This window comes from Ammospiza caudacuta, chromosome 9 (assembly GCF_027887145.1).
Source record: "Ammospiza caudacuta isolate bAmmCau1 chromosome 9, bAmmCau1.pri, whole genome shotgun sequence".
NCBI classification, from domain to species: Eukaryota; Metazoa; Chordata; class Aves; order Passeriformes; family Passerellidae; genus Ammospiza; species Ammospiza caudacuta.
In genome coordinates, this window is record NC_080601.1 from 19,799,890 (window position 1) to 19,827,332 (window position 27,443).

Below are 27,443 nucleotides of genomic sequence, written 5' to 3' on the forward strand. Positions count from 1 at the left end.
AATGGCCTTGGGAATGGGGTGAAGAGTACTGTCCCCTCGGGGGACAGCCATGAGCCCGGGGCTCGGTTCCCTCACCCGAGTGCGACGGACAGGCGATGTCGCCGGGACGCAGCAGCCCGGAGTTGCCCGTCCCTTCGGGGGTCCCCGGGCCCGCCCTCCCGCTGTTCCCGCCGGGCGGAGCCGGGTCCGGGAAGCCCCGGGAGGCGGAGCCGGGTCGGGACTTTCCCGGTGCCGGGCCGGGGCGCGGCGGCCAGCCTGCGGCGGGGCTGAAGGTGAGCGGGGTGCGGGTCCTGGGGGTGCCAGGGGGCCGCGCCCGAGCAGCGGCGGGCAGGGCTCCCCGCGCCAGAGGGAGAACGCTTCCCAGGGAAAGGGAGCTGAGCGGTCCCGAGGCTAAAACTCCTGTGCTCGGGCTGCCCGTCCCAGCGGAAGGGTCCTGGGCTCTCTCTCGCTGCAGCCGGTCCCGGGTCGCCTCTGGCCGGCCATGCGGCCGGCTGGGGTGGGGGTGTTGGGAAGATCCAGGTTGGAGAGACATTTGCTCTCTTGGAGGGGAGAGGAGGCAGCCAGTCCCAGCTCTGGCACCTTTTCCCTGCCGGTGGGAAGTTCCCTATTTTCTGTGTTGCCATTGGGTTCTGCCCCATCCTGCAGCTCTCCCTCTCGCGTTCTGAGCCCTCCTGCGCTGGAGCAGGGCTGGCCTGCTCCCCGCTCCGAGGGGAGTCAGATCCGTGCTCGCAGGCTCGGCAAGCCATAGCCCCAATGGAGCTGCGAGCACCAACGCGGCGGTGGTACTGCGGGCAGAGTGCAAACTGGAGAGAGTGACAGACAGCGAGCGCCGGGCTGACGCTGGCAGGGCTTCTCTAAGGGCATACAGCTGGGTTAATCGGTCATAGCAGCAGAGCTGATTTACAGGCCCTCAGAGGAGAAAACCAGAAGATCAGTGGGTGGCTGGGGTTTGCCAAAACCAACTTGATAGCCACAATGGGAGTAAAGGCATTTTATGCAGAGATACACAAATGGCTTCAGTGGTCAGAAGCAGGCTGTCAGGAGAAGAAGGCTTAGAAAGCTTTCAGGAAGAGGGGATTTCTCTCTGCCATGCTTGCTGGTCAAGGACTTGGTTTCCAGGAAGGGTCTCAGAGCAAAGTCACTGTGAACGCAATATGAGAGAGACTCAGCAGTAGCTGCTGGGACTCCAGGGATGGAGCAGAGCACAGGATTCCTGCAGAAAGCAAGGCCAGGTATTTAGGGCTGTTGTTCACAGGTGTTAGCAGACCCAAGGAAAATCAAAATGCAAAGGGAAGAGTATGTTAGGGGAGCAGTCAGCTGAGTGGCTGGAACATGTCAGCTGTACAGCAGCACAGTTCAGAGCAGGGCTGTGCTGCTGCTGCCTCCTGCATTTCTGGAGCAGCCTTTCCCATGGCTACTAAACTCTCCTGCCTCTGATAGGCTGACGTGTGTTTCCCTCCTGCCTGCAGGGCATCAGCTCTGCAAGTCAGCCGACTGTCATGGGAGGAAAGAAAATAGCACCTGCATTACTAGGTCACGTTCAAGGAGCTGCAGGCATGGAAGATTGGCTTTAACTTGCACTGTTTGCCGAAGCCTAGCCCTTAACTGAAGTGCTCTGGCTGGCACAGGGAGGCTGTGCCATCTAGCAAGGGTGCTGTGGCAGTGCTGCACTCCAGGGCAGAGAGCTGATGCTGCTCTGGGCAGTGCCTTGTAGCTGGATTGCTGCTCTTTTCCCCCATTCCCAGCAATGCCCAGAGAATACTGCCTGAACCCTAGGAGTGTGTGAAGATGGGGAGGAATTAGCCAAGTAAATGGGGTCTGCAGTTCAAGCCCATGATCCAGGGCAGATGTGTTGGTAAGAGGGAGCAGGGAATGCTACTGATGGAGAAAGGAGAGATGCATTCCTTTCCGGCATGTGTGGGGGACAAAAGCTGCATATGCTGCACTCCTAGGGGAAACCCCAGTCCTGGAGGCCAGAAAGGCATGCTGCTTGGCACAGGAGGCAGGACTTCACCTGGAGAGCAGCTCTGAGGTTGCCTGAGGTTGCTTTTCCAGGAACAAGGAAGCAGGTGGTGACACCATCTCTGCTCAGCAAGCAAGGTGGGCTTCCTCCAGCACACACTGCACAAGGATGCAGGGATATGGCTGGCAACCTCCAGAGAGACCCAGAGCTGTGTGGGATGGGGATACACAGGTAGAAGTTCGTGACATTCTTTAGTCATGCTGTTTGCTGCAGCAAGTGGAAGTGTCCTGGGCAGCAGTGAGTGAGCTGTGAAAACCCTTCAACAGGAGATGGAGCTGATGCCCCTGGAGAAGGGGAGTTGTGCTATTCCAGGGGCACAGTCTGCTCTTATCCAGCAGCTTCAGGCCTGGGCTCTCCCACCAGGCTCAGTGGGTAGGGTAGGTGGCTATTCCCAGCCCACTGAGGAAGGTTGCTTGTCCCTTTGTTCACCTCTCTGCAAGATCTGTGCCCAGCAGGTGGGGCGGGTGACTGGTGGTGGCAGGCTGAAGCTGTCCAGGTGGGATGGTCAATGGGACCCGAACAGCAGGAAGTCTGTGCTGCTTCCCACAGACCACCAGGGGGTTGTGTCCATGTTCCTAGGTTTCAGAAGCCCCTACAGAATGATAGGAGGAAGGTCCCCACCTCATTTTTCAGTGCTGGATGTCTACCTTCTCCTTGCACCCTCCCCTGCACTTGCAGGTCCCACTGACCCCATGTCCCAGGCTGCACAGTTGCCTGGGATGCATCTCTGTGCTTAGGTGGCAGGCCAACCGGGAAAAACCTCAGGCTTGAGGTCACAGGACAGTCCCTTTGGAAGACTTGAGAGGCTGAAAAATCTCCTTGAAAAGGCTCTGTTCAGCTTCTGAAGAATATGAGTCACGCACGGATTGAACAATCCCCTTCCTTCCCCTCTTCTCCCACACACTCAAAATCCCCTGAGTGAGACCTGCAGCAACCACTGATTCAGAAATGGAGTCAGATATGGGATTTTTTTTTTCTTTTCATTGGTTAGTGAGAAGAAATGCGGAGCGTGCCCGTAGGCTCTCCCCTGATCCTGCCCCTTTGCTAGAAGTCGCCAGTGGTTTTGTGTGGTCAGGCAGACCTTGGCCCCAGCGGAACTCCTGTGTGTGGTACTGGCAGTCCCTTTGGCCATGCTGGGGCTGAACGGGTTGCTGAGACCAACCTCTTCCTCCTCGGTGAGTAGGAGGGTGTGAGCGCTGTGGGCCCTGCTGCTGGCAGTGCCTTGCTGGGGTCGGCGGGAAGCATCCAGTGCTGTGTGCTGGGGTGGTGGGAGATGCTCCCACAGGGAGCTCTGGGGCTGCCCCTTCCACTCTGAAGCCAGTGGGAAGGAGGCAATGGGAACACGGATAGCGAATGCCCCTCTCTGGCCACCTCCGGGGGAAGGATGCCGGGGCTGCTGTGTAAGTTGAAACGGGGGAGAGGGAAAGCACCCTTTTGGGTGCCTGGCAAGGGGCTGCTGACTCTGCAGTCCTGGAGAGATTCCCATGTCCAGGGGGGAGCCAGTGGGCTTGGGGACAGCACTTCGGGGCGACTCCTGTTTGAGTCCATAGGGGCTTGGAGACGACATCCCGGTGTGGGAGACACATCCCTGTGCAGGATGGATGATGTGGGGTGGGGATCTTGGGGAACCCGGGGGTTTCTGCGGGTGGTTTCAGCCGTGCTGCACTGCAGGTCTGGCCGGGCAAGGGCTCATGGCAGCGCGGCGGGACTGGCACCCGTAGCGGGACAGGCGGCTGGGGACGGCGTGGGGCAAATCCCTCCGTACTCCCGAGGGGAAAATACGGCACATCTGGCGCCCCGGAGCTGCCAGGCAGTGCCCGGGCGAGAACGCCCGGGGGAGGCGGGCGGGAGTGCTCCGGGATTTCCAGCCCGCCCGGGGCTCCGAGTCCGAAATTCCCAGGCGAGGAGGGGACAGCCCGTCCCGCTGCCCCGAGCGGCCGCCGGCGGGCGCGGGAGCGGCCGGGCCGAGCAGAGCCGCGCTCCGGGCCGTGCCGGGCCGGCCCTGGCGTCCCGCGGCCCCCGCGCCGTGCCCCGGGCCGGCCCGGGCCGTGTCCCGGGCGGGGCGGGGCGGTGACGCGCGGTCCCGTCATTTCCCGGCTCGGCGGGGTTTCTAGGGACTTTCCGGAGCGGCGGTGCCTTCCTGCAGCCCCGCTCCCCGCTCAACCCCCCCCTCTCCCCGCAGGCCGGCGGCCGGCCCCGCGCCGACATGGACGAGCAGTTCCAGCCCGTGAGTGCGGCACGGATCGGAGCGGAGCGGGCCGGGCGGGTGTCCTGCCTGCTCCCGGCCCGGGAGCTGGGCACGGGGCAGTGCCCGACCCCACGGGGGGGGTGGGAGGTGGGGGTCCGCGCCTGCTTCCGGGCTGGGAGGCGGGAGGGTCTGTGTCAGCCTCCCGGGGTGGGCACTGAGGGGTCTGCACCTGCCCTCCTCTCTTCTCGAGGAGGGACAGGGATCTGTGCCTGCCCGAACGGGGTGCTGTGCCAAGCTGCCGTCACCCGCCCAGGGTAGTTGGGGGATTCCGGCCCAACACACTCATCACGCTCCCCTTCCCTCCCGTCACCTAGTGCCTGGATGGGATTGACTATGATGACTTCAGTTTTGACTCCCACATGATGGAGCAGAAGGAGCCGCTGATGGAGACAGGTAAGGGCCCCTCTGGTTGCACCCTTCCAGGGGTCCCCAGCTGCAGTGGAGTTTCCCAGCAGGTTGACTCACACCTTTAAGTTTCCAGAAGCACCGCAGGCTTTGTCCTTACTGGCCCCACTGTGGGCTGGCTGGAAATTCCTGACTCGTGACACCAGAATGGGGCTTCTTCCATCTGTCCCTACTGCTCAGTCTACCAGGGACTGCCACGTTGGGCTGTGACCTTCTGGGGGTCCCTGTTTCCCAAGTGGCAGAGCATCCTCTGGCCCTTCCCTCCTCTTGCTGCTACTCTGACTGCTGTTCTCAGCTGGGCTGTGACAGCACAGGGTTTGGGGGCTCTGAGGACCCCCATGGGACAGACAGGAGTCACATCACCTTCAGTGCTGTCCCTGTATCTCCAGCATCCTTAGTGAGAACATACACTTTGGTTATCCCATGTTTCTCATTGGTACCTCTCCTTTCTCTCCTCCAGCGGAAGGTCCCTACCTTGTCATTATTGAGCAGCCAAAGCAGGTAAGGATGTCACCCAGCTAAAGACAGGTGCAACTGTCTCGTGCTCTCATGGCATCAGGCTTTGGCCACCCTTGGCTGACCCATTCTCTGCCTCCACAGCGGGGTTTCCGATTTCGGTATGGCTGCGAGGGCCCTTCCCATGGGGGCCTGCCTGGAGCATCCAGCGAGAAGGGGCGCAAGACCTATCCCACTGTCAAGGTGAGCGCTGCCATGGGAGGGGATGGAGCAGTGTCCTCAGCCAGTAGTGCTTGAGCATCACCAGGGAGCCATGAAGGAAGGACAGGAAATTTATAACAAGCTCTTGTGTGTGTCCTGGTGCTGGAGAGATGGGAGAGCTACAGAGGAAGGGCTGTGGCCATGGGGAGGTATAACAGGGATTTGTAAAGAATCCTTCAGACTCCTGGCTTGTTGTACCTGACCTCCATCTCCTTCTTCCCTGCAGATCTGTAACTACACAGGGATGGCCCGGATTGAGGTAGACCTGGTGACGCACAGTGACCCTCCCCGTGTCCATGCCCACAGCCTGGTGGGCAAGCAGTGCAACGAGGCTGGCAACTGTGTCACGATCGTGGGACCCAAGGACATGACTGCTCAGTATGTGCAAGGAGGAGCCAGGGTGGCCTCTTGCCCGTGTGAGGTGGCTGTGGGTGCTGCCTGCAGCTTTTGAGATGGGGAGAAGATAGGGGTTAGTGCACTCTAGAGCTGGGTTTGCTGGATGAGGTCAGGCAGGTGTAGTTCATTGTTACAACTCTGTCCCCTGAGCGTTTTGCCTGTCTCTGGGTTTTGACATATGGAGCTTATTTTGAGCTTCTGTCCTTGAGGTTGCAGCTCCCCAGCTTTGCAGATGACTTTTGAAGCCAGCCTGAGTCACAGGGTTATTCTGCCACTGCTGCAGTTGCTCTTACATTTCCATCTCTGGGTCAACTCATACCATTTGCATCCCTCTGGCCTTCAGTTCTCCTGGTCTTGTCTTTGACAGCCCTCTGGACTCATCACCTGTGGGAGCCCAGACTTTCTGGGGCTCCTTTTCTCTCCTCTGCAGTTGCTTCTCTTTGGCTGCACACACGCTGATTCCCTGCTGCCTGAGTGGCACCACTCTGTGCTCGGGACCTTCCCAGCTGCAGGAATGTGTGCCCCTTTGGGCTTGCTGCTCCTGATGCTCCCAGATCCCAGCAGGTTCCCTCTTCTCCAGGTTCAGCAACCTGGGTGTGCTCCATGTCACCAAGAAGAATATGATGGAGATCATGAAGGAAAAGCTGAAGCAGCAGAAGATGCGTAACAGGAGCCGTCTGCTGACAGGTGAGGGCAGCCTGGGGACTCAGTGGGCCTTGGCACCGTGGGCTGACAACTGGGGCTGGGCTTAGCGTGGGGCTTGGGGGGTAGGAAGGGGACCTGGAGCACTGTCCCCCCAAACAGCCTGACAGTTTGTCGCCCTGCCCTGGCAGAAGTGGAGCTGCGTGAGATCGAGCTGGAGGCAAAGGAGCTGAAGAAGGTGATGGACCTGAGCATTGTGCGGTTGCGTTTCACCGCCTACCTCCGTGACAGCAGTGGCAACTTCACGCTGGCTCTCCAGCCTGTCATCTCAGACCCCATCCATGACAGCAGTGAGTGTGGGGCCAGTCCAGGAAGGGGATGGGGCAGGAGGGGGTAAGGACTTCTGCACAGAGACTCCCAACCCCTCTTGATTTGCAGAGTCCCCCGGAGCTTCCAACCTGAAGATCTCACGGATGGATAAGACAGCAGGCTCCGTGCGGGGAGGAGACGAAGTCTACTTGCTGTGTGATAAAGTTCAGAAAGGTAAAGCCATTCTCTTCATTTGAAACCACCTGGAGGGGCTGTAGCAGGAGAGATCCGGGGCCCCTGGGTGGTCAGGAGTCTTTGTCCTTGGAGCCTGTTTGGGGCAAGGAGACAGGCGGTGCCAGTGCCACTTGTCTCCCCAGATGACATTGAGGTGCGTTTCTACGAGGATGATGAGAACGGCTGGCAGGCCTTCGGGGACTTTTCTCCTACAGATGTGCACAAGCAGGTACAGGGGAGGTGGGGAGTGTCCTGCTCTGCTTCAAGGCAGATGACTGCCTTGTGGGGTGAGGCAGCCCTGTCCCCAGCTTCAGGGATGAGCAGAACCTTATGTCCATCATGTCCTGCCCACAGTATGCCATTGTCTTCCGCACACCCCCCTACCACAAGCCCAAGATCGACCGTCCTGTCACCGTCTTCCTGCAGCTGAAGCGGAAGCGGGGAGGCGACGTGAGTGACTCCAAGCAGTTCACCTACTACCCAGTGGTGGAAGGTGAGCACCACCCAGGCAGGCTGGCATGTCCCCTGCTGCTAGGGCTGCCTCTGACCCTGCTGCCCCTCTCTCCCCACAGACAAGGAAGAAGTGGAGAGGAAGCGCAAGAAAGTCCTGCCTCAGTTTCCTCAGCACTTTGGCGGTGGCTCGCACATGGGGGGGGCCGGTGGAGGGGCCGGGGGCTTTGGCTCTGGAGGAGGTGAGTGGCGATGCCTCTTCATCCTCCTCTCTCAAATGGCTGAGCTCTGGCCCTGGGGGCTCCCTTCTGCTCACCCATCCTCTGCCTTGCCCCACAGGTGGGAACCTCAGCTTCCCATACTCCTCTGGGCTGACTTACAACAGCATCTACTCGCCTGGCCCCCACCCAGTGGGGAGCTACCAGGGGGGTGTGCAGATGAAGGGCCCTGAGGCAGAGGGGCCTGAGAGTGACAGGCAGGCACCTGCAGAAGAGAGCACGTACTGCAAGGAGCTGCAGAAGCACGGTAGGAGGAGCTGAGCTTGAGGAAGGGCTGGGGCACATTGCACGGGAGGGGAGGCACGGACGGGGGACCTTTTGGGGTTGTTTGCTGCTCTCCATACCCTGGTGGATGGGGCTGCCGCCCTGGAGGTGACATCCTGCTTTGCCCCCCAGCCCAGCTGTGCCAGCTGCGGATGCTGGCATTAGCCCGTTGCAATGCTCGTGCCCTGCTCGACTACTCGGTCACCGCCGACCCCCGCATGCTGCTGGCGGTCCAGAGGCACCTGGCCGCGTCACAGGATGAGAACGGAGACACGTGAGCACACGAAGGGTTGGAAGGGAGAGCATGGTGGTCTTGTTGTCTGTCAGAGCTGTTATGGGGGCTCTGAGGGCAGCAGGGAGTATCTGAAGGAGCATGGCGTTGAGCTAGGGGCCATCCCACTCTCTCTTCAGGCCTTTGCACCTCGCTATTATCCATGAACAAACAGCTGTGATCAAGCAGCTGATCGACATCATTGTTAGCATCCCCAGCCAGCAGATCATCAACATCTCCAATAACCTGCAACAGGTACGTGTTTTTCAAAGCAGCCAGTTCTCCTCTACCTGGGAGTAGTTCCTCACTCCTATTTTCCAACCCTGGGAGCTCCTGTAGCTGCTCCTGCTAAGGGGAGGCTGCAGATCTGAACAAGTTGCAGCTACTGGAAAGAATGGTGGTGCAGGATTTGGCTCCTCTTGTGAGCGCTGCTGAGGATGTGCTGCTGTCCTGCAGACGCCACTGCATCTGGCAGTCATCACCAAGCAGCCCCAAGTGGTCCAGCTCCTGCTGCAAGCCCGCGCCGACCCAACCTTGCTGGACCGCTATGGCAATTCCCTGCTGCACCTGGCACTCCAGACTGGCAATGAAGAGATGCTGAGGACGCTGCTGGCTCACCTGGGCTCAGCTGCCCCTTATCTGCTCCGCCTGCCCAGTTTCCGTGGTGAGTGTGGCTCAGGGGTGATGGGCAGAACCCCGGTGCGCCATCATGGGCTTGGCCAGAAGGCTGCTGAGCCTATCCCCATCTTGCAGGCCTCCTGCCTGTGCATTTGGCTGTGAAGGAAAAGAGTTTGGCTTGCCTGGACCTGCTGGTCAGGACGGGAGCAGATGTGAATGCAGTGGAGAGGCAAAGTGGGAGGACCCCACTGCACCTGGCTGTGGAGATGGAGAACCTGAACATGGCCACCCACCTGGTGAAGAAGGTATGGAGTGGCTGATGTAGTGGTGGCTGTGGGACAGGGATGGGGTCTCCTACAGGCTCCTGGCAGAAGTGGGGGCTCCCCTGTGGCCTTGGGGTGTAGGAGGAGCAGTGCCCAGGCAGCCCATCCTCACGGTCTCACACCTCTCTTAGCTGGGAGCCGACATCAACAGCCGGGATTTCGCCGGGAACACCCCCCTGCACTTGGCTGCTGGCCTGGGCTCTCCCACCCTCACTAAACTGCTCCTTAAAGCTGGTAAGGCACTGCCCTTCCACTTTCCCTCTCCTTAACTCTGGCTGCCTGTACTGGGTGGTGCCAGGCACAAGGTCAGACCTGTGGGCTTGGCTCATGCCAACCTTTCCCAACAGGGGCAGATGTTTTGTGTGAGAATGATGAGCCCATGAGCCTGTCTTCATCAGAGGCCAGTAGTGACACAGACACTGACCCTGAGGAGCAGGAGCTGGCCATGGATCTGGGGGAGCCAGCCCTGGCTGCAGAGCACAGCACCAGCTCCAAGCTCTCCACGCAGGGGCACTGGCAGGCAGGGCACCGGCAGCGCCGCTGCCACACATCCCTGGACCTGACTCGGAGCCAGAAGGTGTGTGGCACAGCGGGACAAACTCTCTGGGAAAGCTTCTGTGCAGGCCACGGCATGGATGGAGCAGAGTTCCAGGAGATGCTCCTGTGAGGATGCCTGTGCTCCTCCGTGTCCTGCAGAGATCCAAGGTGTGAGGGGGCAATGGAGGATCTGGGCAGTGCTTTGGAAGGCTGACATCCATGTCTGTCTGCAGGTGCGGGAGATCCTGCTGCAGGCCTCCCAGCAGGGGCCCAAGGCAGAACTGCCCACTGCCCCCCAGCCAGGTGAGCAGCCCCTCTGTGCCCCACCCCCCGACTCAGAAGCACCACACCTAGGCAAGGTAACACCCTCCCAGCAGCAAGGATGGGCAGCCTGTAATGGAGGCACCTCTTTCACACAGGGAAGGTCCTGTCACTGGACAGTGAGGCACTGCAGGGGCTGGAGCAGCTGCTGAACCAGGACTGCAGTGGGTCAGACTGGATCGAGCTGGCCAAGCGCCTGGGGCTGTGCAGCCTCGTGGAGACCTACAAGGACACGCCCTCGCCCAGTGCCAGCCTCCTGCGCAGCTACGAGGTCAGTGCCTGGCTGGGGTGCCTCTGTCCCCCTGCCTGTCTGGCCATCAGCCCTACTCAGTGCTCTCTCTCTCTGCAGCTGGCAGGTGGCAGCCTGGGGGGACTGCTGGAGGCCCTGGACTCCATGGGGCTCCACAATGCCGTGAGGATGCTTCACAAAACTGAGGCACTGGAGAAGCTGCAAAGCACAGGTACAGAGAGTGAGGGCTAGGGCTGGTGGGCAGGGGCTGTCTCTGCTGCCCCTCCCGTTGCCCCATCACTAAAAGCACCTGGGGATTGCTTTGCAGAGCTGAAGGAAGACAGTGCCTACGGCAGTGAGTCGGTGGAGGAGGAGCAGGCACCCACACTAGCCCTGAAGCCAGGGGGTGAGCTGCCCTCCAGCCAGCAGCCACAGGTGCACTGAGGAGCCATCCAGCAGTGATCACACAGGGAGCTGCACTGCCCTCTGCCTTACCCACACAAGTGCCTCCTGGACTAGGGGATCCAGCTGCCTGGACTCAGGGGGATGGGATGCAGCTGGCTCCTGCCCGTCTCTGCTCTTATTTAATGGTTTTTAAACTGAATAAAAGGACACAAGTTCGTTGGAGTTCTTTGCCCTCCCTCTCTCCAGCCCCAGCAGTGAGCTGGGTGCTAACCCCCCTGAACCCTGCCTGGGTCTGAAGTCTGGCAGTGAGGAGACGGCTGCCAGCCCCACCTCAGCATCCCTCGGTGCTGGGGCTGCCCCCAGCCATGGAGAAGAAACACAGCGCACCCAAGAATTGAAGAGCGAGTTTTACTTCAGTAACTGAGAGAAGAAGCTGTACAAAGGTTTTTTTTCCCCACCACCCCCCAAGCCACCTGGGGCAAGGGTGGATTTTTTTTTTTTTTTTTTTTTTTTGCAATAGACTCAAAAGAGCAGAATAAAAAGTTTTGACACATTCGCAAAGTCAGTGCTGAAACCAGCCAGGTGCCAGGCGGCTGAGAACTGTGTGTGTGCCAGCCCCTGGTCACAGCCCTTCACTGTGCCTGGACCCCTTTTTGGACAATCCTGCAGCCATGCTCCATCACTTGCACCTTGCTCTAGACAAGCAAGCATCCTTCAGCCCACTCTGGAGTGGTGAGGGCTGCCCCAGCCTGCCCCTTGCCTTGGCTAGGAGGGAACCTGGTTCTGAGGACGGGGCTGCACCAGTGCTGCTGCAGCATGAGAACTGCAGCACTACAGACCAGGCTTTGCTGGTAGCCTCTGAGGCCCCAACCATGCATTGGAAAAGAGATGGCAAGAGAAGCTGGCTCCAGCCTGTACTGGACCCATACGGCAGAGGAACCCTCCCCTATCAACCCTGGCTCCAGGGGTCACCACTCCACAGCGAGTACTTACACACTGCTGCCCACCACGCCCTGGGTACGATGCTCACACCCAGCTTCTGCAAACAGGGCCAGTCCAAGCTGCCAGCAGTGGGTGGTGGAAAATGGGGGTCATGAAGCACCGGTGCATCAGCCTCCCACGCAGCCACACATGCAGCAATGGGTGCTGCCATGTCAAGGCTGCAAGGCTGCCTCCTTGGAACTGGCAGCCACAGGGCTGTCTCCTCAAAGGGTTGCTGGTGCTGAAGTGGAGCTGGGGAGCAGGCAGCAGCAGTACACACAGTAGCCCACACTCAGCTTCCTGTAGGGCAAGGGCGTGGGGAGCTGGATCGCCCCCTGAGTCCTTTTAAAAACCCTTTTCCCTCAGAGTGCACTGCCTACAAGATATGGCTGGGTTTGTGATTTTTTTTTAAACAGTTCCCAAAAAGCATCAAAAGTAGCCCCCCAAAAAAAACCTTCCTGGTGGTCAGCTTGATCTGGTACTAAAAAGTGCAAAACTGTATCACAAAAACTGTTCAAAAGTTGTAAGAAAGCGGGGAGGGTGCAGAGGTGACTGAGGTGGCAGGGAAGGAACCAGGTGCTGTTGCCTGGCTTCCCTGGCCACCAGCCCTAGGAGAGGGGACAGTCTAGGGCTGGCCCCCTCCCATCTACCCCCATGGCACAATGGAGCTGGAGAAGCAGCTGCTGGCTTTGTTTTGCTGCGTTTGTAGTTTTTTTTTTTAAGCCATTGAAGAATTGAGCCCAGCAGGTAGGTTTCAGTTGCTCCCTCTCCCCAGGGCAGCAAGAGTAGGTCCTGCAGCCAAGTGCAGGACAAGGAGGGGCAGGACTTGGGGCCAGGCAGCTCCTGCAGGCAAGGACTGGGGACCGTCCTGCTCTGCCACTGTCTCCGGCGGAGGGGCCATGGCCCTGCATGGCTGGTGCTGGCGGCTGCAGAAGGGCTGTCGCCCCCTCCGGCTCGTGCCGCAGACAGAAGGACACATGCAGGGTCTCGGCAGGCACACGGCCTCCGCCCCCCATGCCGGGGGAGCAGGAACAGAGCTGCAGTGCAGGCAGCTGAGACCCCACACTTAGGACTTGTGGGGGTGGCCAGGGGGCTGGCGGCCGCTGCGCTCTGAGACGTTGCGCTTCACCTTGGTGGTCGTGCTGGAGGGCTCTGCGTTGAGTGAGGGGCTGGAGCGGGACTTTTTCAGGGCATCGTCCTCCCCACCCACTGTGTCAAAGAGGGTGGACTCAAATGCTGCCAGGTCCTCGGAGCCAGCCTTCAGCTTGGCCCGCAGCAGCATGGCATAGGTGCCATAGCGGGATTTCTGAGGAGCACAGTGCAGCAGAGACAGAGGTTGGCAAGCTGGGTACTGTCCTATGGCCAGCATCCCTGCAGGGAGGGATGCTCATGGTCCCTCCAACCCAGCCAGCATCCCGGGGCAGAGGAATGCTCATGGTCCTAGACCATGGCAGTGGCAGTGTAATTCAGCCGATGGGATGGATTGGTCCCATCACTGAGGATGGCCAAACAGATAGGGGCAGAGGGCCTGAGGGCAGAGGGGGACATCTTCCAGCTTACCTCAAATTCCAGGTACTCTTCCTTCTGCTTTAGCTCCTCATATTCCTTGCCTTTCACCTTCTTCTCAGGCAGTGAGGAACGATGCTCCAGCAGCTCTGCTGACATTGTCTTGAACTTGGTCTCATGGTTCTTCACCTGCTCCTCCTGGGGAAGGGTGGCACCATGTCAGTGCCCTGCTCTGTCCCCCTGGTAGTGTGAGATGGCCAGGGACAGAACAGGTTTTTCCCCTTCTAGAAGCAGCCAGGATCTCAGGTGTTGCTGCTGCTGGGTTGGTTTTTTTTTTTAATGACAGGCAAAATCACAGGCTCTTGGGGGCAATCTGCTCTCACTTCATAGGGGGGCTGACTGCAGTCTTAAAGCAGAATTTAATCCCTCTGAAACTAGGCTGGTGTTTTTTTATAATCCTTTCTGCTCTATGAATAACTGCCCTGGTATGCACAAGTGCCAGCTAATCCCCCCAGTCAGTTGCCTTTCAAGGTCCCTGGCAGGACCTTGCAAGCCGTGATGTGGGACCACTTTCTCCTCCATGGTCTGACCATCACCTGACTCCAGCCCCACTGCAAGGAACAAGACCTCACAGTCTGCCCCCAGTCTCGGTACCCCTCTTCTCTGTCTCCCCCTTGGCCCGTCACCTCACTGGGGAGGCAGCTGGGTGCATGGCACCACACAGATCCCCCCACAGGGGAATGTGCCACTGGCAGATCCGGGGCTCTGTCCCAGGCTCAGCATTGCCCCACACTGTGGCCCACCTGAGACAGCCTGGTGCAGGAGCTGGGCAGCAGCGGGCGGCTGAACTTCTTCTGGGAGCCAATGGCTGCGGGGAAGGGGGGCGCAGAGAACATGGCTGCCACCACATTGATGCGCGTGATCCAAGAGTGCATCTGTTCGGGGTTCCTGAGAAAAAAGGCCAAAATACACATGGGCTATCTGTCAAAGACAGAGGGATCTGCTCCACAGACAAGGTCTGAGTCCCCCAGGCCTGCTCCTGGCCAGCCATGGCACCTGGGACTCTACCCACAGCGGACCTGAGCCCGGCAGTGTAGGAAAAAGAGGAGCTGGGCAAAGCTCAGCACTGACACCAGGTCCCTCTCCTCTCAGAAAGGGCCAGGACAGGAGAGAACAAGGTGGCCCTAAGCCCTATCCCACCCTAGACTCAAGTCAGGGGAGCTCCTGTGCCCCAGCGCGGGGCCCAGCCCAGGATCCTGAAGGACTCACTGTGCTTGGAAAAGGAAGACCCTCCAGTCAGCTGTCCTGAGGTAGAAGACATTGGGTCGCTTGCTGTAGTCAGATGCCCGTGTGGCAAGCGAATGGTGGATGCTAATAGCATTCTTCAGTTCCTCTTCTGCCAGTGCCTTCCCTGGCTTATACTCCTCCTGCAAAGCATGGGGTGTTTCAGAGCCAGCTCAGGGATGCGCCCCACCATGAGTCAGCTCTGAGGTTTCAGGAACTGCAGACTAGTGCTGGCTGTGGCAGGGCTTGGAGATCACCCTTTACCAGGCAGCTTCAGATTCTACTTCCAGCTCATGCTACACCCCTGGAGAGAAGCTACACAACCCAGGCACACTGGCTTGGCAACAGCACAGGGGGCTGTTCCTCACTGCCCTCAGTTCCCCATGTGCGTGCTTGCAGGGAACTGCATGTGCAGCCCAACCCTCCACTCAGGGGAAAGACCCTGGTGCCCTTCTCCTCCCAGCCAAGCCTCCTGCACGCAGCACTCTCAGTTAGCAGCGCCTTTCACTGCCCAAGCTGTACCCAAGCACCCTGGAAACGGGGGTGCCACGAGGTCCCCAAGCAACAGCTCAGGCATAGAGGATGCTGAGTCTGCTTAGGCGAGGCTTTGCCATGCTGTGTGCAGCAGGTCCTCTCTCACTGCCGTCTCTCTGGACTGGGGACAATCCCTGTCCCTGGTGTGGGTGGCATGCTGCCTACCTTCTGCAGGTAGAGAATCATTCCCTTCAGGATGGCGTGGAAGGGCTTCCAGCCGCGCTTCCCTCGGGGTGCTGCCAGGGAGGAGAGAGCAGCTCAGACATCAGCGTCAGAATGGAGCGGGGGGGAAAAGCCACCCCCCAGCCTCCTCCAGCCAGCCCTGCCACGCTGCACGTCACCCACCCCCGGGACGGGCAGCACGCCAGGGCTGTCCCTGCGCACCTGAGCCCGTGCAGCACGTGGCTGGCAGATGGTGCTGCTGGCAGGGGGGCCCCGCTGCCTCCCGGGGCCAGCGCTGTGCTCCCGCCTCGCTGCTTGTGCTCAGCTCCACTAATGCCTCCATGCTCGGGCATGGGGACAAGGCAGTGCTGCCTGCCAGGTAATGCTGGCTTTGAAGGGCAGCTGCATCTAATCACTTCTAGGCAGCATTAGATGGCCAGGGCTTAGGAGGGATTTTGTGGGGAATACGGTGAACGTGCCTGGCAGTGTCCAACCAGCTGCAGCCTGCTGTGTGCCTTGTCTATCACACCACAGGACACATCCCTTCATTCACACAATCCTGTCGCAGGGTTCAAACCCCCAGAAACCCCACTCCACCACCCTGCCTGCCCCCTTCCCAGTGCTGTGAGCAGGGAGAGGCTTTCCAGCTCCCCAGCCTGAGGGCTGAATTATGCCTGGCACAGCCAGACAGACGGGGCACTGATGCTGGAGGCTGGCATAAAGCTACAGATGGACATCACATAGTGACTCCCACCCTGCTTCCCATTTGGTTCTGGAGTTCACTGGTGCCCTCTTGCCCCAAGGCCCCCCATGGGCTCCCCAGGCACCTACTTTTCTTGCAGTCAGGATCGGCGTGGATCTTGCGGACTAACAGCCCGTGCTTGTAAGTGGCAATGCTGGTGTCCTGGGAAAAGTCCAGAAAGGGGTTACTGCAGCTGCTGATGCGCTTGATGGACTTTGGGTTAGGATCTGCCAGCTCTGAGAGGGACTTTCTCAGCTCCTCTTCATCTCTGCCAATCAGATTTGGATGGGGAAAGAGTTTGTTACCTTTCTGGGGACAGTAAATACCAAGTTCCCCCCTGGTCAGTGCCACTTTTAGGCCTGGCTTCTGAAAGGGAAGCCAGCAGCAGCAGGCCAGGATGAGCAGCTGTTCATCAGCACTGGTGAGCATCCCAAACTAGCCATGCCTGTGTGCCCCTGTCTCTCTAGACAGCTGAGGTACTACCTGGTCCCTTGAAAGACAAGGCATTGAGCTTTTGCTGCTGATTCAGGGTGGGACCCCTGCCGGCCCCAGCGAGTGAGAAGCCTTTTTTGGGCAAGAGTGCAACAGAGGCCAGCCAGGCTGATGAGCCAGGAGTGATGCAGGAGCAGTACCCCAAGGCTTGGCACTACCACAGCCCTCCAGCCCACGACATACAGGCTCACAGGTCTCCAGCTGGTAGGAAGAAGGGTATAGAATGGACTGCCCCCACAAGGAGAGACCCAAGCTCTGTTCCCCACATTTTAAGGGTGGCAGCCAGACTAGAAGGCCCAGAGCCAGAGGCAAAGGGGTGCAGCGAGACTGGCAGGAAGGCCTTGGGCAGTGCCATCCAAGGGCAGGATCAGGTGTGGGCAGGGTGTAGGCAGTGCCCCCGGGTCACAGGCCCTCACTATGGGCGGGCCGCACTGGTGCCGCTCCCCAGTCCGCAGGAAGATGTGGGATCCCGGAGCTGCTGCCTCCCCACTCCCTCAGCCGCTCGCTGCTAATTAAACCCCTCAGCATCTGCCGGCGTCGCCATGGCAGCGGTTGAGTGCATCGCTCAGCGCTGGGTAGCACCGGGCTGATTAATCCCTGCAGCGCAGGCGCTGCTGCTCCTGCTGCTGGAGATGGCAGCTGTGGGCGAGGGTGCAGGCACCCTGTGGGGCCCCGGCACAGCCACAGCACCTCCAGAGCCTGTCTGTTCCCACTCTGGCACAGCCACCGAGGCACAAGCCCAGGCCGAAGCTGCAAGAAGCAAACCTCAGGTGGCTTTCTCCCAGCACGCTGGAGAAGGGGCCCCATGGCAGTGCTGAGGGCAGTTAGGGGTACCTTGCCTGCACCCCAGCCCATCCTAAGCTCCCTCTTCTTCCCTCATCCTCACAGGAGCAGCTGCCTTGCAGCATCATGGTGTGTGCAGCCTCTGGGGCTAGGTGGACTCCCTGCCCACCCAGTGGCACACAGCAGCATCCCCTGCAGAGGTACTTACATGGCCCACTGCAGCTTCTCGTTCTTGATGGAGCCGTACAGCGCCTGCAGAGAGAAGAGTGGGGGTCAGCAGGTCAGCGGTGCCAGGCTGGAGGTCTGCTCCAGGGAACAGAGGAGGCACGCCAGACTGGCTCAGGGACTCTGGAGGTTAAGATAACCCCATGTCAGTTTGTTCCAGTGCAGATCTGTCCCAGCTAGGCTAGCCAGTTGACCCCCATTTAAAGTTACAGACACCTCATCCTGGGCACCACGGGATCTGCAAACCCCCCCATCCCAAAGAAATGCTGGGGATAGCCCTGGCATTTTGGCCTCTCCTACCCTTTGTCTCTACCTGCCCGTGACAGTGCCACAGCATAATAGTGAGACATACCCAACATTCCCAAGTGTTTGAGAAAGCTGTTTCTTCCTATTCCAAGGTGTTCCAGGCTGGTAAAAATGACATCCTTTAGGAGGCCTGAGCCCAAGTAGAGCAAGCTTTTGGGACAGACTTCATTAGTGCATGCCTTCACCCCGCTCAGTGGAACCTCAGGCTGCTCCAGGGCCTCCAGAAGCTGCATGCCACAAGAGACCACAGCCAACAACTACACTGCAGTCAGGCACCCACCCTGGGCTGGCAGAGACCAGCTCATGGAAGCACCCAGCACTCCCTGGCAATGCACTGCTCCTACAGGAGCACACTTTGTGAGAGACTTCAGCACTGATGGCCCTGCACTGGCAGAGACCTTAGCATGTTGTCCTTCACAAGGCCCTCAGAGGACCTTGTCCTCTTGGCTGGTCAAGGCAGGAGCTTGGAGTGGCTGTGGCCTGCCTCTACTCCCTCCCCAACACTTCCAAACACTTCTCCCTCCTCGGAGACCCAAACAACAGCCATCTGAGCAAGGCAGGGTCAGCTGCCTGTATTGCTGCACAGGAACAAGCTAAGCCTGCCTGCAGCAGGATACTCCAGGGCACCACTCCCAAGTGTTTGTCCAGTTTGAGCTGGGTGCAAGCCAGCAGTGCTCAGCACAGCTCTGCAGTCAGGGAGGCTCCAGAGAGGGTTTCAATACAGAGCTCACAGAGGCCTTCAAAGCAAGATCTGGAAGGCATCATCCTTGAAGGAAAATAATCGAGTCTCGCACAGGCTGTTCATGCAGCTGTCAACATCCATCACTGGGCCAGAGACTGCTGCTGAGAAATCTTGCTGGTGGCTGAGAATGTGCAGCTGGAGGCGTGCAGGGGCCTGGGAATGTTGGCCAGCAGACAGGCCCCAGCGGTGTCTGGGGTAGGGACATCCATCACTCCCCGGAGGCACAGCAGCCAGGATGGAGCAGGAACCCAGCTCCTTCCACGCTTTCCCGTTGGGAAATGCTGGCATGGCACCAGCTTGTTTCTCAGAGGAGGAAAGCATCGTCTCAATCTAGCAGGCAGAAAGTAGGGTTCAGTTCTCTCCTGGGAAGACAGGAGACCTATAAAGAGGTAATAGCCCCAGAGCCTGAGAGAAGATTTGATCCCATACCCATTCATGCAGTCCCAGTGCCAGAGGGGCAGGATGCTAACTTGTGAGCAGGAGGTACCAAACAGTGCGCTGGCAGCAAGGCAGCCAGAGGAGCAAAGAGACTTAGAGAAGAATCTGGGAGGAAAAAAGCAATCCAAAGCCCTGCAGAACATAATCTAGGAGCAGAGCAGGGGGATAAGCAGGATCTCAGAGCAATGTAGATAATAAGGAGTCACTATGGGAAACAGAAGGGATCTTACTGCCAGGGATGCAGCTGAAAAATACTGAGAACCAACAGGCACAAAAAGGAGATTAAAGAAATGGCACAGAGTAGTGGGCACTGGAAACAGCAGAAAAGCATCTCGGAAAGAGCAGGCAGAATGGCACACATGGCTTGGCTTCCATCTGGCTCATTGGTGATACATAGAAGTGCCAGCTCCCTGCCCCAAGGAAGGGAGATGTGAGCCAGCTGAGCAGGGATTTTGGAGGGCTGGAGAAGACCCCAGCCCCGTGCAGGGCTTGCAGAAGGATTGCTGCTGATGAATGAATGAATGAGCCAATAGAAGATGCTCGAGGAGTAATTTGGGATGGCACAGTGCTGGATAACAGCCTGGCAGAATACTGTGTCACAAAAACCTGGGCCCTGGGACTCTGGCTGAATACTTCAAAGGCTGAACTGCCTTATGGCTTCAAAAGGCTCCAGCTGCCCTGCTACAAGCCCCGAGAGCATCCCCCCAAGCCCATTACCAGCAGGAGCTGCCAAGTACCACCTGAGAGACGGGAAGCAGGGGCTGCTCAACACTCCTGTGTGAGGGGACAGTGAGAGGCAAACAGGAAAACTGTGCAATTGAGAAGACATCATGAAGGTTTACATCTACAATTAAAACCTGCCAAAATTCTGCTTGGCTAAACACCAGCCCCAAACAAAACCAATCTCAGGTACAAAGCTGGTGGACTCAGTCCAAGTCCTAGCTGAGGAGATGCATTCCAGCCACAAAGCCCACCCTGCTGCTCTGGTCCTGCAGCAGAGCCACTGCCTGTCAGCCCACAAAACTCTGGTGCATAGATTGTTTCTGCTGGGGAAACGTAGGTGACGCAGGTTCCTGAAGCCCAACTCACAACCACGTCAGCAGAGACCACAGACACCAGATTCATCACTCAGCACGTCCCTCTCTCCAGACTCTCTTTGCTCCATGGGTTCATTTCCCTTGGGCTGAAAGTACAGCAACTCTTTGGCATCTCTGAGCTTGCAAGTACTCCCCAAGAGAAAGCTGGGCACTGGCCACATGCCACTATGGATGATGACCCCAAGCATGGTTGGGGTTTTTTGCCATCGCTGGGTTATGAGCTCACTGTTGCAGCATGCCTGGCCAATCAGCCAGCTCTGCCCTAAACCAGGAATGTACTGTCCCAGTGGGATTTCTAACTGAATCAACATCTTTCTTTGGTGCTTTCCCTCCCAAAAGCAGGCTGAGAGGCTGTCTGTGTGTCCTCCTCTACCGAATGTCTCAAGGACAGCTGAGGGGCTGCACTGGCAAGAGGCAGGCGGCTCTGATGTTCTAGCCCAGCCATGCTGGGGACAGCCTATGTAAGCAGGATAGGGAGAAGACACCCACCTTCAGCTCCTCAGCTCAGATCAGACCAGACCAGAGGCAAGATCCAGCAATGGTCTGTGGAGCTGAGCAACAAGCTGGCCTGAACACAGCTTTGGCATGGGGCTGCACTGAGGGCTTAGCCCAGCACTCAAGTAACAGATGAAGGTTGAGGCAGGAATTTCAGCATCCAGATGAGGGTTTTAACCCTTTCTGGAGTGCTTCTTTTTGCATCATAACTCTTATGGATATATCCCCTTTCCAGTCTGCTAGTTCCTCTGCTAAACACAGAGCTCAGCTCTTCATGCAGCAAGGTGCGTATCAAGACTCCCCCTCCTCTTTGTCAGCCCTGTGACCAGCCAGGGATTCAGGAAATTCAAGACAGACTTCACAGCCACCAAGCACCCTCCTTGTGTCATTCTACCCCTAGAGTCATTCTACCTCTCTCTCTGACTGACAGCATTTAAATATGAAAGCTCAATTGCTGGCTGTCCCCAACTTTATCTTAGCAAAATATCTTTGCTACACCCAGCCACAAAGCTCTGTGAGGTCCCCCAGGCACGCAGATATCCCAGCTGCACTGATCCAAACAGTAGGGTCAGATCAGAGCTGTATGTCCGACAGAACTGTACCTATGCTGGGTATCTAATTCATCTTGGCAGGTCCCCCTCACCCCACCCCACCCCACACCTCCACAGCATGCACAACCCATGCTCAAAACAACTCATCACCTGGCACATACCAGCCCTACTGCATACACCATCACGTTCCTTCCTCCCCCCCTCTGCTGCAGAAGGGTTCTTGTGTGCACACAGAGCAGACTGACTTGGGGACAGACTTTTTTTCCCGTAGAAGGGGCTGTCACGGGGACAACGTCCTGTGCATCACCTTCCACCCTGCTGCAGTCATGGGTGGCAGCAGGTGACAGCTACCCATCCCGGCCCCGCACTTTTGACTCAGTAACATTGTAAGCTGCATCAGCCTCTTTCAAAATATTTAAGCCACTCCTTGCCCAGGCAACTATCACCCTCAGGACAGCAGACCCTTGCCAGAGCAGCCCCACAGCGCGGGAAGCAGCGACCGAGCGTCTCCCAACTGCATGTTTCCATCCGAGTGCGTCACAACTTAATGCTGCCCCCAGACCGTACTGCGCTATGACAGCACCGCGGCTTGGCACGGCCCCGATGGCCCCGCCGGGCTGCTTTTGGCCACCGGGGCAGCCCAAGCAGCTCTGGGGTAACCCTGACTGCTCTGCCCCAGCCTGTCTGCGAGGAGGGGGCTGCTGAACGTTTTTCTCCAGCTACTACACCCGAGGCAGGCACCCGACCGAGGCACGACCCGCCCAGAGACAGCCTGTTCGCTTCTTCCCACCGAGGACCGATGCGCACCAGCCTAACACCTCCAAACGGATGACGGCTCCCAGCGAGCAAGCTCCTGGCAGTAAAAAGCCCTTTTTTGTCCAGCCACTCCTTCCTCTCAAACTCTGCTCGGCTGGGAGCCGGGGCTGCGGCGTCACCCCTCCGCCTTGCCTTGCGGCTCTCCCTGACGCTCAGGTGGGTGCCAGTCTGCCCTGGCTGGGCTGGCCAGGGCACGGTGCAGAGCAGCCCTTGGCACGGAGCCCGCAGAGCCTGTCACTTATGCTAAGCCGTAGGGCAGGTCCCAGCGGAACCGCTCTGTCCTGGATTCCTCTCGCAGCGATGTTTTCGAGCAGGCACTGCTGCCAGACCACTGTAAGCGGCGCAATGTCACCCAGGTCTTGCCGCGCTCCCGCCACTCCCGTGATCGGGGTGGGATGGCAGTGGGGAGAAATCCAGGCTTGGGGACGGGGACCCTCGGGCGGAGGGGGCATGGTGGAGACCCGGCTCTGCAGAAAGCAGGCAGGAGACGGAGATGGGGCTGCTGTTCGCTACATCCGTACCAGAGCTGAGGCTCTTGCAGCGGGCGGGACAGCGGCTGTCCGGGCACGTTCACCCGCCCATGTCGCCGCCGGGGCGCAGGGCGCTGAGCATCCCCCCGCGGCGCTCCCCGCTCCCCCGACCCGCCGCTTACCGGCTTCTTCTTACGGCGGCTCTGGATGCGGCTGACCACCAGGTCGGTGTACAGCACCGGCTTGAGCGTGCGGGAGCGCTGGGGCCAGCCGTAGCAGAAGGTCTCCACGCCGCGGTAGTTGCGCCCGTAGCGCACCGAGCACATGGAGCGGGACCGCATGCGCCCCGCGCTGCTGTTGATGCTGTTGACGCCGATCATCCTGCCGCCGGCGGCGGGGGGGCGGCGGGGTGCCCGGCGCGGAGCCCGGCCGCCCTGCCCTGCCCTCCCTGCCGTGCCCTGCCCTGCCCGCCGCGGCCGCTCTGCCGCCGCCGCCGCCTGTTGAAGCGGGGCCGGGCCGGGCCGGGCTCGGCGGCGGCTCCCGGCAGAGGCGGGGCCGCCCCGCCCCGCCCGCCGCAGCCAATGGCGGCCCGGCGGTGGGCATCCCGCCCGCGGGACTGCATCCCTCATGGTGATGCCGCACGAGTTGCCCGAGCTGCCTCCCGTGCACCCCCTCGCCGTCCCTGCCTCCTTTCCGCGGAGAGTGGGAGCAGGTGGCTGTGCCTTCCTGCGGGGGCCGCCGTGGCGACTCCGGGCTTCCAGGGGCCAGGTGGCACCTCCACCCGGTTCCCGCTGGGCAGGCTTCAGAGCTGCTGCTGCAGCTTAGCCCACACCAGGGACCTAAAAAACCTTTAGGAGATGGGCCCAGCGGAGATGTGCTCACTTTCCATCTACAGTGCCCACCCCACACTTAAGACTTTTGCCTGTCCCTCCCAGGTCAGCAGGAAACAGCAGTATCTACAGTCACCCAGCTGGTTATGGGCAGGACAAAGATGCTTCAGGCAGTTGCTTCCGTGAAGAAGCAAAGAGCTGGGCATCCTTGCAGAAAGCACAAGGATCGATACGTAATTTAGTTAGGCTTGACTGAGCAGGAGATGCAGCCAGTGGAGAGGGGAAATTTTCCACTCTGCCCTAACTGTTTGGCATAGTGATCATTTGACACAACTTGTGAGGGAAGGGGCATGTATGTCTGGCTCATCAGATGTACTGGGCTGCCCCTGAAGCCCGGGGGAGCCATGGGAGACAGAGGCAGGGCAGCCCATTGTTCCCAGGGGAAACAGGCAAAAAAAAAAATAGCCCAGGGGATTAGACTGAGCAAGCGTTCCTGTGATTATAGCTCAGAGGTGGGAGCTAGGGCTTTCTTCCCACATTGCTAATCACTTACCCAGCACTCTGAGCGTCTGAGCCCTGCTGTTGTGCCTCCAAGCTGGAAGGTGGGGGCCCATCCTACCTTCCTCCCCCGAGGACCCGACTGCATTGTCAGGCTTAATTCATTAACATCTGTGACGTGCTCTGGGCTCCTAGGCTGGCAGGCAGCACAGATTTGGCTCACTCCTGCAATTGCTAAGCAGTGCTGGTGAGAAATGGGGCCCAATTTGGCCCTACTGTTGTTTCTGCCAACCAGTGAAGCACAAGATTAAATGAGTAAAGAAGATGGGGATGAGCTAAGGCTCCACAAAGTGATCAATCACATAAAGGTCAAATCCACATCTGAAATGTAACAGACAATCAGCAATGGTGAGCGAAATCCCAGGGGGCCTGGGCTGGAATCACACTGTCAAGAGAAAAGCAACATCTCAACAAAATATCACCAGCTCCAGGATGTCCTGCTTCCACCTCCTTCCTTGCTGCATGGGCAGCTGCTGTCATATAGCCACAGGAGTTCAGGCCCAAGCCTGCAGGTGTGGGCATCTTTGGGCACAGCATTACATGGGTTCTTATATCCCTGGCATGGCTCCATGCCTGATCAGGGGGACATCTCAGCTGGAGAGCTGGGCAGCCCTGCCTGCAGAGTATAGTTCTCCAGGGGAGCTTTCAGAGACAAAGGGTTTCCAGCAGCACTGCTGGTAAGGCAGCACTGCCTTAGTTCCAGCAGCAGTGCTGTGCAGGGCATAGTGAGGCACTGGCAGTGAGGGGGATGTGATGCTCAGCTATGAAAGCTCTTCAAGTGTTTTCATTGCTTCTGCATAAAAATGGGACTGTTTACACGTATTATCTAGTAGCAGATAAAGTTCTTGTCTGACTCAAGCTGCCACATGCTCTCAGGCATCATGCTGCGTTTATCTTGGGACTCCCTGCAGCCAGAGATGAGGGGAGTGCTCTGGCTCCCTGTGGGTCTATTCCTGATGCTGTCCTCAGAGGCGCAGGGGATGGTGGCCTTGTGCCCCTGCAGCTACCTAGGTCCTGCCCTGCTGCCCCAGTTCCCTGGCAGTGAGTGCTTTGGGTGAGAGCCACCTCCAGCCCTCCAGCTCTGAAGTCCATGGGGTAGCAGCCTGTGCTATCTACCCAGGCAGGCTCAGAAGAGCCCCAGGACCTTTCTTCTGTGGTGCTGGAGCTGCCCAAGACCTGCCCTACAGCTTTGGGAAGCTCCTGTGAAGCCTGCCTTCCCCTCCCCTTACCCTTAGGAAACGCATGTGCTCCTGGAATGCTAAAATTAGCCAGCCAGCTGTGCGGCACACTTGCACAGGAGCCTCAGTCCCCAGGCACAGCCCGCCAGGTCTGCCAAGGAGGCAGCATCCTGCTCGGGGTAACAGGGCCAATGCAGGCTGACACAGCAGCAGGAGAGCCTTTCCCCGTTTGTCTGCCCCTGAGCCTGTGCAGGGACCACAAAGCATAAGCAGCCAAAAGCAGTGGGCAGAAGGGAAAGAGTGTCTTCTCTGGATGAGCTGGCTGAGGCTGCCCAAGATCCCCTTGCCAGTTCTTCTGCCAGCACAAGCCAACAGCACTTTCTCCATCTCACCTGCCCCAGAAAACTACTCCCCCTTGCATGGGCAGGGGGTTTCCAAAGCAGAACGGTGCTTCAGGTTCTTCAGAAGAGCTGCAGCCTGCCCTGCCTGAGTTCCTCACAGTGTCTTCCACTCCCCCTCCCCAGCATGGCTCCTGTACAGAGGCGGCTGGAACGCAGCGGTGGGAAGCACCGCAGCTGCAGAGGGAACAGGCCATTTTTAGCAGAGCAGCCTCCCAGCTGCTGGGCTGAGCTGTGCAGGGCTGTGCTGCAGCACTGCAGCCTTCCTCCATCTCCTTACACCCAGCCAAGGTCTTGGTCCCTGCCTGCGAGGAAAAGCCTGTGGCTTCATGGCACTACCTCGCTGGCCTATTTCCCTCTGTCTGGGAGCTCATGTGGTAACTTCATCTCATGTGTTTGAACTGCTGGTGTTCTGAGGGACTGAGTTTAATAGGGCAATGCCTCAAGGGTGGGCACCCAACCATGGGGTAGTGAAGGATGCAAAGGGGGCACACCAAGAAGTCTTTGGAGCTTAGATACTCCAAGGTGTAGCAGCACTGAAGGGCCAGAGTTCACATTTCATAGGTTTCCATCCATTTTGTGTGCTTAAAGCCTTTTCTGGAGCTGGGTTTAAAATTAGAGGAGAATTTTTCCTGAGTAACTCCTTTTACTGGCGAAGTGTGGGCTGAGAGGGAGGACAGCCCTATTGAGAACTGCTGGTAACCCCTTAATGATGGGGTGAGACACAACCAGGAATAGACCCACAAAGGCTGAAAAGGGAGCTCAGCTTTTCATCCTCTGTTGCCTTTTTTCATCAACCACCTCCCGCCCCGTTGTGGCTCCAGCACCCTGTGGGAACCCATCTTCCACATCATGAGTATTTGCCAACTGCAGCGCTTCACCAACAGCAGCAGTTTCTGCCTGGCAGAGCCCATGGGAGCTAAGCCTATTCCCAGGGTCTGAGACAGGGAGACAGCAGCTCAGAAAATCCTCCTGCATGCAGGCAGTGCCACAGAAGCGCAGCAGTGCAAGGCCAGAGGAGCTTGCTGAACACTGCCTCCCCTCTAGGAGCTGGGTCAGGCAGGGAGAAGGCAGAAGTTCCCCAGTCCCACCAGTGTGGTGAGTTCCCAGCTCCGAGCTTTTAACCTCCAACCCACTCTCCCCATTGCGATGCCTTGCCCATGTCACCTCTGCCCCAGAGGTGGCTCCAGTCCCAGGGCCTGGCCAAGGTTTTGGGCTCCAGTGCTTCAGGGAGTCAGAAAGGGCTCAGTACTACAGGACTGATGGCAGGAAGCCTCTGGCTGCAGCTGAGCAAACCAGCCCTAGTAAGCTGCCCTATGTGTGCTCCCTTGCCTGCAATACAGGCACAGCAAGAGCAATGAGGGAATCAGAACCCCAGGCAAAGTTCCACTGTCCTGCAGGGGGAATGGAGCAGCCCATGTTCCCCTAAGCAAGGCTGAAGCACAACTGCAGGCTCAGGGATCACCACTGTTCTTGCATGTAAATGCATCTTGCATTCATAGCATCTCAGGTAGCCCTCCATGTGATCCAGCTCAAAGCTCTCACTTCTGCTCCTGCTGCTTGGCCAGCCATGGAGAACAACCAAATTTACCTTGAGCAGCTCCTTGGGGAAATCAGTGCCTCCATTGAGTCCCTCCAAGTTGCCAATGAATTCGGAGCAGGACATTCTCTTCCCAATGTTCTGAGGGAGTCAGGGGGAGAGAAACATCAGGATTTCCTTTGGGACAGAGGTCACTGCTGGCTGAAGCAGGTCCCACAGCCCAGGAACAAACACACCAATCTCTGCAGAGGGGTGAGGGACCAGCCTGGTCTCTGCAAGGCTGCTTGCAGGTACGGGGAAGCTGCTGGCTTTGCAGAGACTCTAGGAGTTTTAAATACCCTCCTTTTTCAAAATTGTGTGCTCCCTGCTCCCAAAGGCAGCTGGTTTTGGAGTCTTGTTCCCACCTTCTTTTCCTGTTCAGTTTTCTTTTCTGTCCTTGTTCCACCTCTACATCTTTCAGCTCAGCCAGTCTCCTTCAAAGCCCCGCTCTCTCCTTCATTAGCCCCTTCTCTAATTTAGCCTTTCTCACCTCTCCTCACCGAACACATTAAGGGTGACAAGCTCTTATGGGCCCAGGTCCCATGCCTCCTGCTCGTGTGGCACTGTTCTCACTCTTCCCTGAGCGCCTACAGTTTCAGAGTGGAG

The 27,443-nt window shown here is 58.5% G+C and overlaps 2 protein-coding genes across 3 annotated transcripts in view; one reads left to right on the plus strand and one right to left on the minus strand.

The window, feature by feature from the left end:
• The first annotated feature begins 230 nt into the window (after positions 1-230).
• Positions 231-10,892, plus strand: NFKB2 (nuclear factor kappa B subunit 2). Of its 2 annotated transcripts, XM_058810922.1 has the most exons (24): positions 231-272; positions 3,015-3,198; positions 4,206-4,250; positions 4,586-4,664; positions 5,137-5,177; positions 5,277-5,375; positions 5,620-5,771; positions 6,370-6,476; positions 6,623-6,781; positions 6,870-6,974; positions 7,118-7,203; positions 7,329-7,467; positions 7,547-7,666; positions 7,764-7,949; positions 8,099-8,240; positions 8,378-8,492; positions 8,694-8,901; positions 8,991-9,160; positions 9,310-9,412; positions 9,526-9,755; positions 9,949-10,018; positions 10,135-10,307; positions 10,386-10,497; positions 10,594-10,892. In XM_058810922.1, exons 2-24 carry the CDS (start codon positions 3,154-3,156, stop codon positions 10,707-10,709), a joined length of 2,802 nt encoding a protein of 933 aa, XP_058666905.1. In that variant the 5' UTR covers positions 231-272; positions 3,015-3,153; the 3' UTR covers positions 10,710-10,892. The 2 variants fall into 2 exon arrangements, with proteins under 2 accessions (XP_058666905.1, XP_058666904.1); XM_058810921.1 differs by lacking the exons at positions 231-272; positions 3,015-3,198 and adding an exon at positions 3,332-3,423.
• Positions 10,893-11,270: 378 nt separating this feature from the next.
• Positions 11,271-27,443, minus strand: part of PSD (pleckstrin and Sec7 domain containing) — a 32,283-nt gene continuing 16,110 nt past the window's right edge. The window contains exons 9-16 of the mRNA XM_058810920.1: positions 26,850-26,939; positions 17,363-17,406; positions 15,969-16,147; positions 15,141-15,211; positions 14,427-14,584; positions 13,961-14,105; positions 13,212-13,355; positions 11,271-12,957 (exon numbers count right to left, since the gene is read on the minus strand). Coding sequence (XP_058666903.1) covers positions 12,718-12,957; positions 13,212-13,355; positions 13,961-14,105; positions 14,427-14,584; positions 15,141-15,211; positions 15,969-16,147; positions 17,363-17,406; positions 26,850-26,939 — 1,071 coding nt within the window. The 3' untranslated portion in view covers positions 11,271-12,717. The remainder of the gene's footprint in view (positions 12,958-13,211; positions 13,356-13,960; positions 14,106-14,426; positions 14,585-15,140; positions 15,212-15,968; positions 16,148-17,362; positions 17,407-26,849; positions 26,940-27,443) is intronic.

Bases quoted from the DNA above. Each gene is read 5' to 3' on its own strand.
- NFKB2 (XM_058810921.1), top strand. From the start codon at position 3,358: ATGGGAACACGGATAGCGAATGCCCCTCTCTGGCCACCTCCGGGGGAA. The intron at 7,204-7,328 runs GTACAGGGGAGG...TCCTGCCCACAG, and splicing joins CTACAGATGTGCACAAGCAG to TATGCCATTGTCTTCCGCAC. The intron at 7,468-7,546 runs GTGAGCACCACC...CTCTCCCCACAG, and splicing joins CTACTACCCAGTGGTGGAAG to ACAAGGAAGAAGTGGAGAGG.